Here is a 19,567-nt window from a genome sequence, read left to right on the forward strand (position 1 = left end):
GGTCCCATTAATGTACTGCGTGCTCCATTCAAAAGCTGATGAGTGGCCTGCACAGAACCTTCAGACAGCTGCGCAGCCATGTGGATCATGTGATGCACAAGGTATTATTCTGCGGCCAAAGTGGAGCTGTGTCCCTTTAAGGGCAGAAAGTCAAATTACAGTGAGCAAAGACTGCCTGAGTTTACTAAGAGGTTTGACCTAGCTCTGTCAAGCCCGTGTGGTGGCTGGTGTGCAACGGCCAACACAAGTTGAAAAAATCCACGCACAGGTATCTTCCACACTTCAATATGTAGTTAGGGACCTGGAATATTCGGTCCTTCGTTGAAATACCTGTGAACTCATCCTTTTTTGGCGTGGAAGCAAGTCATCCTTGTTTCAGGGATTGCCTATGATGATGGCTAAGAGTTTAGGGGGGCAAAATTCACCAGCGCCCATTCGGGGGCAGTAACCCAGTTGGTCAGAATCATGTTCTCCCCCACCCCCGTTACCCACTGTTTTCACCATGCTCTATCCGCCTTCACCACCCACCCTCCCCCCCCCACCCACAACCGAGTTAATCACCTTCTTTCTCCCGCCCCCACCCGAGTTCCGGACCTTTTCCAAAGACTTCCCGACCATCCCATCCAACCACCCCGAGTTCCTGACTGTCTCCCCACATGGTCCCGACTTTCTCCACCAAGAACCCGACTTTCTCCCACACATTTCCCAATCTTCCCCCCCCCCCCCCCCCCCCCCACCGAGGTCCGGACTTTCTCCCCGCCCCCAGGACTCCAGACCTTCTCTCTCTCTCTCTCTCTCTTTCCCCCGCCCCCCCTCCCGAGTTCCTGACCTCCTCCCCCCGACTTCCCGACCTCCTCCCCCCGACTTCCCGACCACCTCAACCGCCCCCCCGATTTCCTGAGCTTCTCCTCCACACCACCCCACCCCCCCCGAGTTCCTGACCTTCACCCCCCCCACCCACCGAGTTCCTGACCCCCCTCTCCCCCCTGCCCTTCCCGAGTTCCCGAGCACCGCCCCCCCCTGAGTTCCCGAGCACCCCCACCCCCCGAGTTCCCGAGTAACCCCCCCCCCCCTCCCGAGTTCCCGAGCAACCCCTCCCCCCCTCCCCGAGTTCCCGAGCACCCCCCCCTCCCCCGAGTTCCCGACCACCTCTGCCCCCCCCCCCCCCATTCCTGACCTTCACCCCCCCCCCGAGTTCCGGACCTTCTCCCCCCAAGTTCTGGACCTTCTGGGCCCCCCCCCACTCCGAGTCCATGACCTTCTCCACACACACCCCCCCCCCCCCCAACTGCCCCGAGTTCCTGATCTTGTCCTCCCCAGGTTCCTGACCACCTCGCCCCCGAGTTCCTGACTTTCTCTACCCCCCTCCACCCGACTTCCTGACCTCCCCCCACCCAGTTCCATGATCATATTGACTTGTGGTGCAGCCTCGATGGGCCGAATGGCCTACTGCTGCACCTATTTTCTATGTTTCTATGTTTCCTGACATACTGGCCTGAGTTTCTGACTGCCTTCTCCCACCCCTCCCCTCCCCCACCCCACCTCACACGAGTTGCTGACCTTCTCCAGGCCCCCCCAGATCCTGACCTTCTCCACCCACCCCCCCACCCCCGCCCCCAAGAGTTCCTGATCTTCTCCAGATCCTGACCTTCTCCACCGCCCCCCCCCCCCCTGCTCCCAAGAGTTCCTGATCTTCTCTTACCCCCACCCCGCCCCGCCTGAGTTCCTGACGTTGACCAACTTCAGCCCCAGCACATCAACATACCCACAAAACCCTTTCAAACATTCTCATTGAGATCCAAGTGCACCAATTGACATCAGTTCATTTTGTAACAAAGTAACCATCTCTGACGAGTACCAAACAATTGTTGCGTCGTTCATCCAAGTGCAACAATTTACATGAGTCCACATTGCAACAACGTAGCCATCTCTGTTGACTATCAAGCACATGTTTGATGCGTCATAGAAGTGCAACCAGTTTTAAAAACTCATATCTTCACAAGGTCAGCATATGTGGCCACCCTCCCACAGGACTTTGTCTTAAAGAGTATTTTACCACACATTCCCTTCTCCCCCTCCTACGCCTACTGCTCCTCCTTAATGGGGTCTCAGGGCCTTCAGCAAGGCCGGTAGCCGGTTGCTGACTTGGATCCGCAACCACACATGAAGGTCGGGGTCATCATCAGAGTGCTGCTGAGCATCACTCAGGTGTGCACTCGCCCTCCGAGGAGCTGGTTCCCGGGCTTCCTCTCCCCCGTGGTGTTGCTGGGGGCCACTGGGTCCCGGAGCATTGAGGTCAGACCATAGCATGTTGAAGTTTGAAATTAAAGATACTAACCCTCACTAGCCACGTCAGATCACTCCATTTTTTTCTACATTGCATTGCAGTCTTTGGCACCGTGTCACTCGCAGAAACTTGTTCTGCTATTTCCCTCTATAGCCTTCGGTATGTTTGGGGTTGGGGTCTCCTCCCAGCCTCTATCCTCAGCACCTGCTAACGCCCCTCCAGGGCATCAAGGAGTGCATCCACTGCGGCATCTGTGAACTGGTGGGCATGCTGATGAGCTGCTGCTACAAAGTCTGTATGTATGTTGACCATCTGAGCGAGTGCATAGGAAGCAAATATAGCCACGAGGCATTGAGGCACTCAATCAATGCCTCAACTCAATCCAGGTGATGCCACTATGTCTGTGACCCAGCTCCAAATGCTGCCTAAGTCCCGGATGTTGAGCCCACGCTTAACGGCCCACTTAGCGTAGTGTAGCGCATCCAGGTAAGTGTGCAACGCCATAATTTTAGGTGTCAACACTGAATTTTGCTTTTGGGGACCGTGCCTGAAGCAAGGCGTTAAAAATTTCTCTCATGTGTGACAATGCCTCAAAAATGGCGGTACCGAATTTCGATCCCTATGCCTCTATTTATGAAGTCCAGGATCCCGTATGCTTTTTTAAAATGCTTTTTCAACCTGCCCTGCCACCTTCCAATGATTTGTGCACATATGTATACCCCCAGGTCTCCCTGTTCCTGCACCCCCTTTAGAATTATACCCTTTTGTTTATATTGCCTCTCCTCATTCTTCCTACCAAAATGTATCACTTCGCATTTTTCTTCTTTGAACAAGGGTGTAACCTTTGCAATTCTCCAGTCCATTGGCACCAGCCCCATGTCCAAGGAGAATTGGAAGATTGCGGTCAGTACCTCCGCAATTTCCACCTTTACTTCCCTCAGCATCCTAGGATGCAGCCCATCCGGTCCTGGTAACTTATCTACTTTAAGTACAGCCAGCCTTTCTAGTACCTCCTCCTTATCAATTTTTATCCCATTCAATATCTCAACTACCTCCTCTTTCACTGTGACTTTGGCAGCATCTTCCTTGTTAAATACAGGTGCAAAGTACTCATAGTGTCTCAGCCATACCCTCTTTCTCCATTTTGGTCCCTAATAGGCCCCTCCTCTCCTCTTACTACCCATTTACTATGTATATGCCTATAGAGGACTTCCGGATTCCCCTTTATGTTAGCTGCCAATCTGTTCTCATACTCTCTCTTTGCCCCTCTTATTTCCTTTTTTACTTCCCCTCAGAACTTTTTATATTCAGCCTGGTTCTCACGTATTCAGCCTGGTTCTCACGTATTCAGCCTGGTTCTCACTTGATCTGTTAAAGGCGGAGTTTGGAGGTGGGGGTGCAAGGGAGACCCTATCACAATAGTGAGGGAATATTTAAGGGCAGAGCCATAGAAGATGGTCTGGGCTCAGTTGAGGGTTTTATCTACCACAAAAGAGAAGAATCCTTGGCCGAGGAAAAAGCGCATTTCATAAGCTCTGGTGTAGAGGATGGCATCATCAGAGCAGATAGGATGGAAATGGAATAGAGTCCTTACAGAAAGTGGGATAGGGAAGACGTATATTTCAGGTAGTTGTGGGAGTTGGGCTTGTAATAGATGTTAGTTGAAAGCCAATCCCTGAAAGAAGTCAGAGTTTAAATTTAAGTTTAAATTTTCCACCCATCATTTGCCTTCATGCGTTATATCTCTGACTCTTCTTCTCTGGACACTGTCGGAACATCATGCAGGTGAGGCTGCTTTTTACTTATTCCCAGTGGACTCTGGTCCATTTTACCAGGTTGCCATGCTTGTGTTTCTACCTGCCTTCTCTCCCCATCACCTCAGCTATTCAGATATTCTCTGTATCTCATAAATATTTTGAGTTTTTCTCATTAAGCCTCCTATTGTTACATGAGCTATTTAACCATCTCCAGTTTTCCGCTTAATAAATTTACAGGTCATTCTATTTCTTGTGTGTGATTTTTCCCTTCCCCCTCCCTTCTGTTCCTTTTTAAATGCTATTCATCTTGGATATCTTCCAGTCCTGAATGAAGAGATCACACCTAAAACATCAGCCAGAGCATCTATTTCCTGTGAAGTTATGGTGGCACAGCAGGACCTGCCCGCGGGAAATTCCCACCCATTAACTAATTTGTCCACCCATAGATGCTGAATGTTTCGAGCATTTTCTGTTTATTTTCTGATGTGCAGCAGCTGCAGTTTTTTACCTTTTTATCTGGCACTCCATGCAGCAGCAACAACAACTTGCATTTATATAGCACCTTTAACAATAGTAAAACATCTCAAGGCGCTTCACGGGAGCAATTATCAAATAAAATTTTACATGACCCACATAAAGAGATATTAGGACAGGTGACCAAAAGCTTGCTCAAAGATAGGTTTTAAGGAATGTCTTGAGGGAGCTAGAGAGACAGAGGTTTAGGGAGGGAATTCCAGAGCTTGGGGCCGAGGCAGCTGAAGACTTGGCCACCAGTGGTGGAGCAATGAAAATCGGAGATGCTCAAGAGGCCAAAATTAGAGAAGGGCAAACATCTCAAAGGGTTGTGGAGCCAGAGGAGGTTACAGAGATAGGGAGGGGTGAAGCCATGGAGGGGGATTTGAAAATAAGGATGACACTATTGCAAGACTATTGGAATATGTAAAAAATTCCAGGCGCCCAGAATCTTACTGAGACAAAGAGCCCTGTGTACAATCTATGCAGAACTGATCTGCAGCAACTATTTTTTTAGTCATTTATTCCCCTTATTAATTGTGTATATAAAATGCTTAACTGAATGTGTACTGCAACAAATGCATAGACCTAAAGTGCAGGTCGGTGAATTAATATTTTTTTAGTAATTAGAGATGATGAGATGTACTGTTCAGAACTGCTAAACAATTAATAGCTGTTCTAGGTTTATTTATTTAGTGTCGTGTCTGACATTTATGAAATTAAAAAGTACCTGCCTGAAAGTGCTTCAGTGTAGGTAATATGATCATCAGACATGCAGCTAATTCACTATCATCATCATAGGCAGTCCCTCGAAATCGAGGAAGACTCGCTTCCACTCTAAAAGTGAGTTCTCAGGTGACTGTATAGTCCAATACAAGAATTACAGTCTCTGTCACAGGTGGGACAGACAGTCGTTGAAGGAAAGGGTGGGTGGGGAGTCTGGTTTTCCGCACTCTCCTTCCGCTGTCTGCGCCCTTTTTTTGCATGCTTCCGGCAACGAGACTCAAGGTGCTCAGCGCCCTCCCGGATGCTCTTCCTCCACTTAGGGCGGTCTTGGGCCAGGAATTCCCAGGTGTCGGTGGGAATGTTGCACTTTATCAATTCACTATAAAGGAATATGGGCTGACACTCAGCACAGTAAACATGCAGTAGCATTTGTTGACCATATGAGGGTGTTTTATGTCCAAAAGAACCAAATCAATCTGACTCCGAACCCATCTGACTTTAAAACTAAACTAACACATATGATAAATGTAAGATATTATTTCATATCTATTGTCAGCTATTGTCAACCATTTAAAGAATACTTCACAGTTAAAGTACTCTGGTTATCTAATCTTTGTATTTATTTCTGTCAAAAATCATTATGTAACCATGTTTGAATTTAACCAGTAGCTGACCAGATAAAATGGAAAATGGAATTGAGCTTTCTAATATTGCTAATCTATTTATTGACTGCTAGCTATTTCCGCCAAGATTCCATATAATCATATTCTAATACTTGACCTTCATTGCAACATTTCTTTATTGACTTGAAATGTTTTCCGATTCATATAATGCATTGTGAATATAGTGCCATATATTTTGAATCACTTGTACCAGATTTCCTTTGTGAATTGGATTTTCTGACTACTCGTCCACAGTCTTTTGAAGAAATCGTGGCCAATTTAAAATGGTCTTGAAAATAAAATTAGGAAATGAAAATTTAATAATAAACATGTTACACTAATGAAAAGAGTACAAGGAGCATATATTCAAAGCATATCGCTGTGAGACATTATGGACTATGACCTGAAATTCTTACATCGGCAGCATTCAAAATTAGTCCTAGGAATTTATTTTGCTAATATTTTAATTTAGTTTATTTCAATTTTATTAGAATGATCATAGAAACTGTTTTAGTGAAGCAATTTCCTACCACAAACACACTGAGGAACTATAACTACATTTCAACCAGTAATGTTTTTATAAGCAATCACATTGTGATTTGTATATTTATTGGTACAGTGGTTTGTACATTATTCTATGCATGTTTGGCTCATACACACACTTTTTATTGCATTGGGGACACAAGTACCCATGTGCATGTCGTGCTGCCTTACCCAAAGTGTTTTTTTTCCCCTTTGCTTTGCTAAGATATGTTGTGAAAGAGAATTTTGGAAACAGAAGTATGTGTAATATCTTGTTCTTATGTTTGAGGTTTGAACTCTGAGGACAGAAAAATTCATTTTGAAATCTGGAATATGTATTTTAAAGTAAATATGCTAAACCGTATTTTGAATTAAATGCAGAATGAAACACAGCAGTTACAACATTTTGATAAATTGGACACTGTTATTCTTATGCCATATTTAGTACATGTATGTCAAATTTAATAGCATAAGCTATATATAAACTACAATGGAATATTTCCACACTGTAAACAATATATATTTTGCTACCTTAAAGATAGAGTTGTGGCTTAGATTGGTGAACACCAGATAAAAATGATGTGCATGGGTACATCTTCAGTACTTTATCGTTGTATTATGTAGTTTATATTCAAGTGAAAAGGTTACCAACTGTATTATAGGTAACAGGAACTGATATAGGAAAGGCCTTCAACCTTGAAATGCCATGATAGTACATTACCTGGTGTAGTTTTTGGCTTGCTGCTGTGTATATACCTAGAGTCCTGTACTGACAGCTTGCTTTAGAGATCAGTGCCAGCAGCTAGGATTTTAGATGATGTGTGATTCTTGTCTGTAGCAGTGATTATCGGAAACTGACAGCTGTTAAAGAAAGAAGCAGACATCAAAAGATTCTAATCATCTGGTTAGGTCAATTAGTGTTAATTTTCATAACTTTGTTATTCTTCTTATGTTTCCTTTTTCCTTAGCCAAGCCCAATTCCAAGTCCAGTTCTGGGGAAAAAGCCAAATGCTACTCAGTCACTGCTTGCCTGGTGCAAGGAAGTGACAAAAAACTACAGAGGAGTGAAAATCACAAATTTCACCACCTCATGGAGAAATGGATTGGCTTTCTGTGCTATTCTACATCATTTCCGGTCAGATTTACTGTAAGTAATTAAGTTGACTTGACTAATATAAAACATTTCACTTGTGTATCATTTGCTTTTATTAAGCTGGGAGTGAAATTCAACTTCGGACGGGGTGTGTAGCAGGCGGGGCGTGTAACGGGCAGCTGATCTACTAACATCCCTTTTATGCCTCTGCCAAACTTGAATTTCATCCCCACTGTCTCTTCGCCTTCTCCCCAAAATGATTGACTCCTTTTTTCTAGTGGGAGAGAAACTCTCTCAACCCCATTTTTTTCTCACTTTGGCTTTGTATTGCTAAAACAATGTTAACAATTCTGTCCGATAGAACTGTCTTCGGGAAACTTACAAATAAAATGTTGGTATTAAAATGGATAAAATAAATAAGCTTTTAGCTCTATGTACGCTGACAGCAAAGGATTACTGGATGGTAAATTTGGTTTAAAAGGCTAGCCTCTGGTGTTTACCTCTTCACTTTACTGCTAGATGGAATGCTTTGGTGGAAAATATGATTTTTGTGGTTTTATTTTCCACTCTGCCTGTTTTGTTGATTGCTTTACAATGAATTCACTACTTTCTACATAATGTAATTTATTGCTATGATTTTTTTCCTGTTGTATATTTTATTGCTTAATTTAAAGTGAACACTAAATACCCATTGCTTTCTCATTCTCTTTTCTTCCCCCACCCCCAGTGACTACAAATCTCTGAATCCTCAGGATATTAAAGAAAACAACAAAAAGGTAAGAACAGCCACAGAAAATGACATGTCTGCAATTTTGGCTTCACCCGTGCTCTTTTAGTAATCCCTGGAAGGTGAGGTTGTTTTGTAAGGTTATAATTGCTGCTCGCAGAAGGTAATCTCCCCTGCAGTTTTATCTGATGCATTATCGACTCCTGTTTGCATTGGTCACAAACGTTTTAAATCTTGTGGAAGAAAGTGTCTGTAATACAGATATACCTTGCTGTAGCTTTCATCCATGTATTATAGAGCAGATTTTTTTTCAAAAGGTGAGAAAGAAAGGGTTTTAACAGAAACCTTCATCTGTTCATTGCATTGCCGATTTCTATAAATGTTATTCATGCTTAGAGTCATTAAATGTGGTATAACTCAATTTTGAGAGCTGTCTTAAACAGATTTTAGTCTTTGTGCAGCTCATTTCTTCAGTTTGCTTTTGCCTCTTATTTGAGAGCTACATTGAGTATCTCAGTTGCTTCCTGCAGGTTTATTTCCTGTCTTCTCACAGTTCTGACTGATAACCCCTACTGCCCTTGTTTGGAATGAATGCAACATGAAGAACAATGCCTGTGTATAGTAACCATGCAAATGCATAAAGTTTCTGACATTTCCTCCTCCTAACCAATTAACGCAACATCTCAAAATGAATGAATGCTTTCTTTGAGGCCAGAGTCTTTCTCCCTTCTCTCCATTTACCAGTTAAAATGAAGTTGCAGGTGATCGTTGCAAGGGCAGTAAAGGTTAAATTGAAGGAGCGACTCTGTTATGTGATGGGCAATACCAGGTCGGATCATAACCTCTGTTTCAGTTCATTGAAATCAAGAGGCAAATTCATTATTAAATAATGACTCAAACAGATACATATCAATTAGAAAATAAAATGTTTCTTCAGTCCTAATTGTAGTTTCTCACAATCAGTTATTGAAAACAAGTGGAATGTACTTGCAATCTGATCTTGGCTGATATGTTAGTGTATTGTGTATTGAGAAATATTTAGAGTTTTGCCAGTGGTGCTGTCATTGTTGATGGACAGCATTTGATGTCTGTCAATCAACCTGTCATTGCTATGTTGGAAAGAGTTCTGCAGAAGGAGAACATTGAGCTGTTTAAACTGAATTGGATCCATTCTTGCAAGTCTTTCAGGAATTAGCAAAAGGAAAACAATTTTAATAAATGTTGCAAATGGAAGCCAAACTAGTTTAATGACATTGCTAAATATTTATTTTGAACTTCAGTTACTAAAATTCCACTTTGTTCCCCTGAAGATATACTTCAAGTTTAATATGTAGCACAACTTAACTTAAACAAAAAATGTAAGCATTTGTAGTTTTCAATGTCCTTCTCAGTGATTTAAAAATTATTTTTCCATTCAAAATGAAAATATAGGTTCATTAGCCTTTACTTTAAATATGATGATCTGTCAATGTTTTTTTTAATTTTGGAGATCATTTTAATTCCCTTGATTATCTGCTTCTTTCCCCCCAAAATGTTATCCTTAAGAGGAATTTCCCCAATAGAGACATATGGAGTCGAAATTGATCAAATGCAAGTTCCGCCCATTTACCGCCGAAAAGACCGCTAAGATCCTGTCGGTACTTTGGGCGGAACTTTGGTCAAAAAAGGAGGAAAAAAGCGCCTCGCAGCAAAAATGGGCGTCACATGCCAATTCTGGGCGGTGGAGGTGGGGGGATTCTGTGCGGCAAATGGAATCCTGGAGAAAGTTATGCTGAGGCTGGAGCCGGGCCTGGAGAGGGGGGGAACAGACAAAAAACTTTGAAAAATAAAAAACTAAAAATTACAAAACCTTCAGAAGAGCCTTTAATACAAAATCACTACAAAAGAAGTTTTAAAAAAAAAATCTCACTTACCTTTTCTTGCAGGTCTTCATACCTACCGTGCAGGTAAGACCTGTTCCCACGTAGCGGTATTTTCTCCTGCAGGAGCAGATGACTGCTCGGATGAATCTCGGACGGGAGGACTTTTTTCGGCGTTGCACGCCGCGGACACTCCCCAGCGGTCCTTCCAAACCGCCGGCGTGAGGTCCTCACCAATCTCCTACGGAGGAGAGTGATATGTCCTTACTATACAGTATAAATGCACACGAGGCCCATATTTGAGGAAAAGTCACTCTGTGACCAGTTACCTTTATTACCAAGACCTCAAGTGATGAAGGTGGGTGGAGCTTCCCCTTTTATACCTGAAAGTCCAGGTTAGGAGTATCTCCCACAAGTTCACCCCCTTGTGGTCAATGTTCTCAAGGTGTACAACTTAGGTCAGCTTATACATGGGTTACAATGACAGTTGAATACATGACATCACCTCCCCCCCAAAGTCTTATTGGGATCACAGGTTAAGTCTCTCTGGTGGTTTACGCTCCCTTGTAGAGCGCCTGAGTTGGGGTTCTGGTTGTTGGGCGCTGGCCTGAGTGTCTGCTGTTTGCGGTGCCTCAGGCCTGTCCGGACTGCCCACAGTGACTGGGCTCTCCTCCACGTGGTTCCAGTGTTCGGTCACCTGTGGTGGGGTAAACTCTACGTCATGTTCTTCCTCTGTTGCTTCTATGGGGTTGCTGAACCTCCTTTTAGTTTGATCCACGTGTTTGCGGCAGATTTGTCCAGTGGTAAGTTTAACTACCAAAACCCTATTCCCCTCTTTGGCAATCACAGTGCCTGCAAGCCATTTGGGCCCTACAGCGTAATTAAGGATAAAAACAGGGTCATTGACATCAATACATCGCGCCCTCGCATTCCTGTCATGGTAGTCACATTGTGACTGATGCCTGCTCTCAACAATTTCTTTCATAGTAGGGTGTATAAGGGATAACCTGGTTTTGAGCATCCTTTTCATTAGCAGCTCTGCGGGTGGAACCCCTGTGAGCGAGTGTGGTTCGGGATCTATTGGCCAACAGGAGGCGTGATAAGCGGCTTTGTAGGGAACCCCCTTGGATTCTGAGCACTGCTCGTTCCGCCTGGCCGTTTGAGGCCGGCTTGAACGGTGCCGTTCTGACATGGTTGATTCTATTGTCTGCCATGAAGTCCTGGAATTCAGTGCTTGTGAAGCACGGGCCATTGTCGCTGACCAAGACATCCGGTAGACCATGGGCGGCGAACATTGCCTGTAGACTTTCTACCGTGGCAGAGGATGTGCTTGAATTTAAAATGGCACACTCAATCCATTTGGAGTAGGCGTCTACTACAACCAAAAACATTTTTCCCATGAAAGGACCTGCGTAGTCCACATGGATGCGTGACCATGGCTTGGCGGGCCAGGACCAGGGGCTTCGGGGGGCTTCCCTGGGTGCATTGCCCAGCTGAGCACACGTGTTGCACCTGCGAACACAAAGTTCCAGGACTGCATCTATCCCTGGCCACCAAACGTGTGACCTGGCAATTGCCTTCATCATGACAATGCCCGGGTGCTCATTGTGGAGTTCTCTGATAAACACCTCTCTGCCCCTCTGGGGCATGATTACTTGGTTTCCCCACAGTAGACAATCGGCCTGAATCGAGAGTTCATCCTTGCGCCTATGAAATGGTTTAAATTCCTCAGGGCATGCCCCGTACGTGGCTGCCCAGTCCCCATTCAGGACACATTTCTTAATTAAAGACATTAGCGGGTCTTTATTTGTCCAGACTTTAATCTGACTGGCTGTCAGAGGTGAGCCTTCGTTTTCGAAAGCTTCAACAGCCATGACCATCTCAGCATCGTGCTCAGTTGCCCCCTCAGTGGTGGCTAGTGGGAGCCTGCTGAGTGCATCGGCGCAGTTTTCAGTACCCGGTCTGTGCCGAATTGTGTAGTCATAGGCGGCTAACGTAAGTGCCCACCTCTGTATGTGGGCCGATGCATTCGCATTTATGGCGTGTTGTCGGCCAAAAGGGACGTTAGGGGTTTGTGATCTGTCTCCAGCTCAAATTTCCTGCCAAACAGGTACTGGTGCATTTTTTTTACTGCATATATACATGCTAGCGTTTCCTTTTCTGCCATCCCGAAGCCCCTTTCTGCCTGGGACAGACTTCTGAAGGCATAAGCTACCGGCTGTAACTGACCATTGGCATTCACATGCTACAACACACACCCAACCCCATTGGATGACGCATTGCACGTTAGAACAAGTTTCTTACACGGTCATATAATGTTAACAGTTTGTTAGAGCACGTAACTTGTTATGCTCCATCAAAAGCCCTTTCCTGGTTGTCCCCCCAGACCCAATCGCGACCTTTGCGTAGGAGCACGTGTAGCGGCTCTAACAGCATGCTCAATTTGGGAAGAAAGTTACCAAAATAGTTCAGGAGCCCCAGAAACGAACGCAGCTCCGTCGTGTTACAGGGTCTGGGTGCTCTCTGGATCGCTTCCGTTTTGGACGCAGTAGGTCTGATCCCGTCTGCTGCTACCCTCCTCCCCAGGAATTCTACCTCTGGAGCTCAGAAGACGCACTTCGCCTTTTTCAGTCGTAGCCCTACCCGGTCCAGTCTGCGTAGCACCTCCTCCAGGTTGCGGAGGTGTTCTTCAGTATCGCAACCCTTGATGAGGATGTCGTCTTGAAAAACCACCGTCCTTGGAATCGACTTGAGGAGGCTTTCCATATTTCGCTGAAAGATCGCGGCGGCCGAACGAATCCTGAACGGACATCAGTTATACTCAAACAACCCCTTGTGTGTTGTGGTGGTGGTCAGCTTCTTCGACTCACTTGCCAGCTCCTGGATCATGTAAGCTGAGGTCAGGTCCAATTTTGACAAAAGTTTGCCACCGGATAGCGTCGCAAAGAGGTCCTCCGCTCTCGGTAATGGGTACTGGTCTTGGAGTGACACCCGATTGATGGTGGCCTTGTAATCGCCACATATCCTGACCGACCAATCGGCCTTGAGCACCGGCACGATCAGGCTCGCCCAGTCACGGAATTCGACTGGCGAGATGATGCCTTCCCTCAGCAGGCGGCCCAATTCGCCTTCTATCTTTTCCCGCATCACGTACGGCACCGCTCTGGCTTTGTGGTGTACTGGCCTGGCGAGCGGGTTTATGTGAATCACTACCTTGGCCCCCATGAAAGTGCCGATGCCGGGTTGAAATAATGAGTCAAATTTGTCCAGGACCTGTGAGCATAATACTCGCTCCACAGAAGAAATTGCATTGACATCACCCCATTTCCAGTTCATTACAGCAAGCCAACTCCTCCCCAGCAGTGCGGGACCGTCCCCCGGGACAATCCAGATTGGCAACCTGTTCTCCGAATCTTTGTGGGTCACGACTACCGTGACGCTGCCTAGCACTGGAATGATCTCCTTTTGTATATGTCTGTAGCTGTGCGTCAATTGCAATAATTTTGGCCTCCTGGCCTTGGACACCCATAACCTTTCGAACTGTTTAATACTCATCAGGGACTGGCTGGCCCCCATATCTAGCTCCATTAATACTGGGATGCCATTGAGGAGCACTTTCATCATTATCGGTGGCGTCCTGGTGTATGAACTGTATATGTGCTCCACGTGAACTCGCTGAACTTCAGCTTCCGGCGATTTCCCCCAGTATTCATTTGGCCTCGTAGGGCTTACATCGGGCCCGTCCTCCTCGTACATCAACCTGGCTGCAGGCTTCCTGCACATACGTGCCAAGTGACTGCTGACTTTGCAGTTTCTGCAGGTATATTGCTGATATCTGCAAGCTCTGGCTGGGTGTTTGCCTTCACACCTCCAGTATGAGCTGGAGGCCCCGTTGTTGGAAACAAAAGGTCCATTACCAGTCGATCGTCTCTGACTGTCTCTGTAACTGTCCTTAAGCGCACCATTAACAGGTGTTGATGGCCCCATTACTGGCCGCATTGTCCATTGCCGTTCAGCTAGCCATTGTCTCTGTTGAATTCCCCCTTTGGGTTCGACTACATGCTGGGGCATGTCCGATTGCCCTTGTCTGCCTAGAGAACTATGTGCCGCGTTAACAATGTTGACTCCCTGGTCGTTTGCCGCATTGGAGCCAAGATTTTTGTCATACATCATTCTGGTCTCTTCCTCCCCTGAGATAAATGTCTGGGCTATCAGAGCCGCCACTTCCAAGTTCAAGTCTTTGGTCTCAATCAGTTTCCTGAAAACCCCAGGGTGCCCGATGCCCTCAATAAAAAAGGTCTCGCAGCACCTCCGCTCTGCATGCATCTGTGAATTTACGTAGGCTCGCCAGTCGTCGGAGATCTGCCACGAAGTCAGGAACGCTTTGACCTTCTCGCCGCCGGTGCGTGTAAAACCAGTGTCTCGCCATGTGCGTGCTGCTTGCCGGTTTAAGGTGTTCCCCGATCAACTTACTGAGCTCTTCGAACGTCTTGTCCGTCGGCTTCTCTGGCACTAGAAGGTCCTTCATCAGGAAGTACGTTCTGGATCCACAAACCGTCAGGAGATGAGTCCTGCGTTTGTCGGCCGAATCCTCTCCCAACCATTCCTTAGTGACAAAACTTTGCTGTAGTCTCTCAATAAAGTCGTCCCAATCATCACCAACACAGTTACCTCTCTTCTGTGCTGCTAGTGGCCGTGCTCGCCTAGTTTAAATCCTAGTTTCTCGTCGCCAATTATATGTCCTTATTATACAGTATAAATGCACACGAGGCCCATACTTGAGAGAAAGTCACTCTGTGACCAGTTACCTTTATTACCAAGACCTCAAGTGATGAAGGTAGGTGGAGCTTCCCCTTTTATATCTGAAAGTCTAGGTTAGGAGTGTCTCCCACAAGTTCACCTCCTTGTGGTCAATGTTCTCAAGGTGTACAACTTGGGTCAGTTTATACATGGGTTACAATGATAGTTGAATACATGACAGGAAGAGCACCGAAAAAATGGGAAAACCGCTGAGAGAAGTCGGCGGTAGGACCATCAATTTCGGCCCCATAGATCAGTAGAGACAGAGAATGAAAAACATACCCATAGATATTACATTCTGAACCTTACCAGTTGGGAATGCAACATGGACAACACAGATAATGTGAATGTTAATCTGGCTTTACTTTGAAAAGTGGACTTAAAAGTGAAATTAATTATTCCCTTTAAACCAGTTGAATTTCTGTATACCAAAATGATTGTGCAGAAACTGACAAAACTCTTTCACAACATTACCCTTTCACTCCGACGATAAATGACCAGAATGTGATTGCTGGTAGATTGCAAATTATTCGCAATCTAATGCTTTAGGTTTCTCGACTTGTTTAATTTTGGATGATTAAATTATTACAAAAATTCTTAGAAGCAAGCTTAAAAATATCAATGTATCACATTATTCAGAGTGAAATATAAATTGAAGATTGTATAAATATCTAATATCTGGTGCAAAATATTGTACAATTGCTTAGAGCAGGGTTGCTCAGCTTTTTTGCTTCCGAGGCCCCCTCCCGTATTAGAAAAATTCTGCCGACCCCCTGTAACACAACACAAGTATTTTTTCTGTTTAAAAAAAAAAATAAATAAATAAATAATACAATTAAGCATATATATTTATTATTACTGTTGCTTTACTTACATAATGTGAAATTTGTTGCTGGTGAGAACTAAAAATTATGAAAGCGCCTTCATCTATTTTATTAACTCAGACTGAAGACATTGAAGGAGAGAGTCACACTGGATCCCAAGTATTACAGCCTTGCCGCAGACCCAAAGACTGGAAAGTCTCTTTCTTTCCATCCCCCTTTCCCAACTCCAAGGCTACGTGGCGCACGCACTCTCTCCATTGACGGTGCCCCCTCCCCTCCCCGTCTCAACACCAGGAAAAAAAAGTTTATTTTCAAACGTGCGATGGCTTACAAGCAACACAGGGCGGCTCCACACGAGGAAAAAGAAAAGGGTTGAAAGGAAGGCTCATGCAACGCAGGACTAACTCGCAGATTTCCCCGCCCCTAACTCCGGTTTTACTCCCCCGGAAGAGAGGTTATAACTCCCACTATTTTATTTAATAATTAAAAGCGGAGTGGATTATGAACATGGAAGCGAATAGGACTGGACCAAAAAAAACTTACTGAGTTAAATACTGCTGTAAAAGTCAGTGACACACAAAGGGACTTGTCTAACCTAACAAACAGTAAGAACCTGAGTTGACTGCACATGCACAGTCTTTGTATCGCTGAGACTATTCCACTCATCTCACTATACAAGGGAGACTGCTGATCAGTAGTCTTCCCTGTATATTGATGGGACAAACCAACTGGTGGACCCCCTGAAATCTTCTCGAGGACCTACTGTTGAGAACCCCTGAATTAGACAGAGTTGACCGATTCAGCAAGTAAAATAACAGATGTCAGCCACACCCTGTCCTGGGCAGGAGCGGGTTATAATATAGGTGCGTTGTAAACACTGCAATTACCGTAACAAATCAATGGGCATGCCAACATTTCTGATGGTTCCACTTAAAACATTTAGATAAACGATTATGGGAATGATTGTAAAGTTATCTCATTTGAAGGGCTCAGATGACAGCCGAAACTATGAGAGCAAAACGTAAGTCATCTAAATACTCCTGCTAAACCATATTTAATAAACTATTTCTAGCAGCATTTTTGACCAAGATTGACATCTAACTTGTTGCTATGTGGAAGATGCTCTTCCCTCCCCGAAGGCAAATGTTCTGGCCAACGTTGGCAGAGCATTGTATTCAGTTCATGCGTGATGTTCTCACTGATTCAATTTGTGACATAATCATTGGAAGGTTATTATAGTTTACCCTGCAGTGGATTACCCTGGGATATGGTGCTGCTTTATGTATATTACATAAATTTAGTACTTTATCTATTTCTGAAATGAAGTGTTACAGCATACTTGCACAAGGCACAAAACTTCCACTGCTACCCTCCCTTTCCTCAAGTGATGCAGGCTGTGTATGCATGTGGTGCTGGAAGTTTGTTCCATGGCCACTGAGCATGTAAAACCTGGATCACCCATCAGTGGAGTGCATGCAAGCTGCTTATTGGGCATGAGAGAAAGAACGACATGCTTTTGAACTACCGAGCCGTGTTTGTCAGTTTGAAACTGCAGTGCAGAAATCAGAATCGTACAGTTTAGGACCACAGCTAATGTTCAGATATTTTATGATGTACAAAATCAAAAACAAGTTTGTGTTTTGATAAACTGGACCTTCTTTCTACTTTACTTAGTTTTATAACAGAACAGTTTCTGCACAATATCTGAAGTTGTTCCTGAAATATGATCTAAACTCGAAGGATGAACATTTTGTACAGAAGCAAAAGGCATGAATCCAAATGGTTAAATGTTGGTGGTTGAACATATGCGCAATAACGGTTATGCTACAGATTGAACACATTCCCAATCTTTCCATTCCAATTACTATATATATTGTCTCCATTCACTCAAGGTTTACAACATAAGAACCCTTTGAGTGTGTTACAGTCTTGTTATGTATTCTTAACATTCATCTAAAAAGGTACAGCAGGCACCTCAAAGCACTGGAGAAGTACCACCAACGCTGCCTCCGCAAGATCCTGCAAATCCATTGGTAGGATAGGCACACCAACTTCAGCATTCTCGCTCAGGCCAACATCCCCAGCATCGAAGCACTGACCACGCTCAATCAGCTCCATTGGGCGGGCCACTTCGTCTGCATGCCCGATACGAGACTCCCAAAACAAGTGCTCTACTCGGAGCTCCGACACGGCAAGCGAGCCCCAGGTGGGCAAAGGAAACACTTCAAGGACACCCTCAAAGCCTCCTTGAAAAAGTGCAACATCCCCACCGACACCTGGGAATCCCTGGCCCAAGACTGCAGAAAGTGGAGGATAAACATCCGTGAAGGCAGCGAACACTTCGAATCTCTGCACCGAGAGCAAGCTGAAACTAAACGTAAACAGCGGAAGGAGCACACAGCATCCCAAGCAACCCACCACCCGTTCCTTCAACCACCGTCTGCCCCACCTGTGACAGAGACTGTAGGTCCTGCATAGGACTCATTAGTCACATGAGAACTCATTTTTAGCGTGGAAGAAAGTCATCCTCGATTCCGAGGGGCTGCCTAAGAAGAAGAGAAAAAGAAAGTCTTGCATTTATATAGCGCCTTTCATGACCACCGGATGTTCCAAAGCACTTTACAGCCAATGAAGTACATTTTGAAGTTTAGTCACTGTTGTAATGTAGGAAACTAATCCAATGGTAAAGTACAAGAATATTACAGAAAAATGGTAATTAATTTAGGTCGTGAATCTCTAGATTAATTGTGACAATGAGTACCACAACAGATATCTCTCGTCCTAATTGTTCTCATTGGATTTTTTTTAGCTGATTTTCTCGTTTTTGTCTTGTGTTCAGTGGTCCTTCATTTGGCTGTTTCCTAAAGCGGCTCTCAACGCTTACCTACATAGTATCTGTTAATAGATTGCTTAATGTGCGAGGGCTCACCTCTGCTTACAAGGCCATAAAATAATCATGTGCTTTGAGCTGCATGAGAGTTTTACACACCTGATCAATTGAACAGATTCTTAAATCGTCCGAAACTATTTCATGAAATCTGTCCAATAACATTAAATCGGAAAGACCTTTGTAGTCTGTAATAGTTTTGTTCTTTAGCCATATCTTCCTGCTCAATAATAATTTCTCCGCAAGTACCGAACTGATTATTTCAGTTGCTTAGTTGCCTGTACGTTCAAGGGTTGCATCATGAGCACCAAGAATGACACATTTTACCATTTTATAGTCTATACTATCATAGGATTACATAGGATATATGGCAAAGAAACAGGCCATTCAGCCCAACCAGTCCATGCCAGCGTTTATGCTCCACTCGCCTCCACCCGTCTGTCCTGATCTAAATCTATCAGTATAACCCTCTATTCCCTTCTCCCTCATATGCTTGTCTAGCTTCTCCTTAAATGCATCGATATTATTCGTTTCAACCACTCCCTGTGGTAGGGAGTTCCACATTCTCACCACTCTTTGGGTAAAGACGTTTCTTCTGAATTCCCTATTGGATTTCTTGGTGACTATCTTATATTGATGGCCTCTAGACATGCCCTTTCCCACAAGTGGAACCATTCTCTCTCTAGCCCCTCTATCAAAATCTTTCATAATTTTAAAGACCTCTATTAGGTCACCCCTCAGCCTTTTTTCAAGAGAAAACAACAACAACTTGTATTTATATAGTCCCTTTCACGTCGTAAAATGTAACAAGGCGCTTCACAGGAGTGTTATAAGATAACAAAAAAATTTTGACACCGAGCCACATAAGAAATTATGGCAGATGACCAAAAGCTTGGTCAAAGAGGTAGGT

General features: G+C 44.6%; 1 protein-coding gene across 4 annotated transcripts in view; it reads left to right on the top strand.

The window, feature by feature from the left end:
* ehbp1 (EH domain binding protein 1) overlaps positions 1-19,567 on the top strand; it is a 499,650-nt gene that overhangs the window by 310,708 nt on the left and 169,375 nt on the right. For all 4 annotated transcript variants that reach the window (XM_070889745.1, XM_070889742.1, XM_070889744.1 and 1 more), the window contains 2 exons: positions 7,436-7,614; positions 8,288-8,336. In XM_070889745.1, coding sequence (XP_070745846.1) covers positions 7,436-7,614; positions 8,288-8,336 — 228 coding nt within the window. The remainder of the gene's footprint in view (positions 1-7,435; positions 7,615-8,287; positions 8,337-19,567) is intronic.

This window comes from Pristiophorus japonicus, chromosome 9 (genome assembly GCF_044704955.1).
Source record: "Pristiophorus japonicus isolate sPriJap1 chromosome 9, sPriJap1.hap1, whole genome shotgun sequence".
NCBI lineage: Eukaryota > Metazoa > Chordata > Chondrichthyes > Pristiophoridae > Pristiophorus > Pristiophorus japonicus.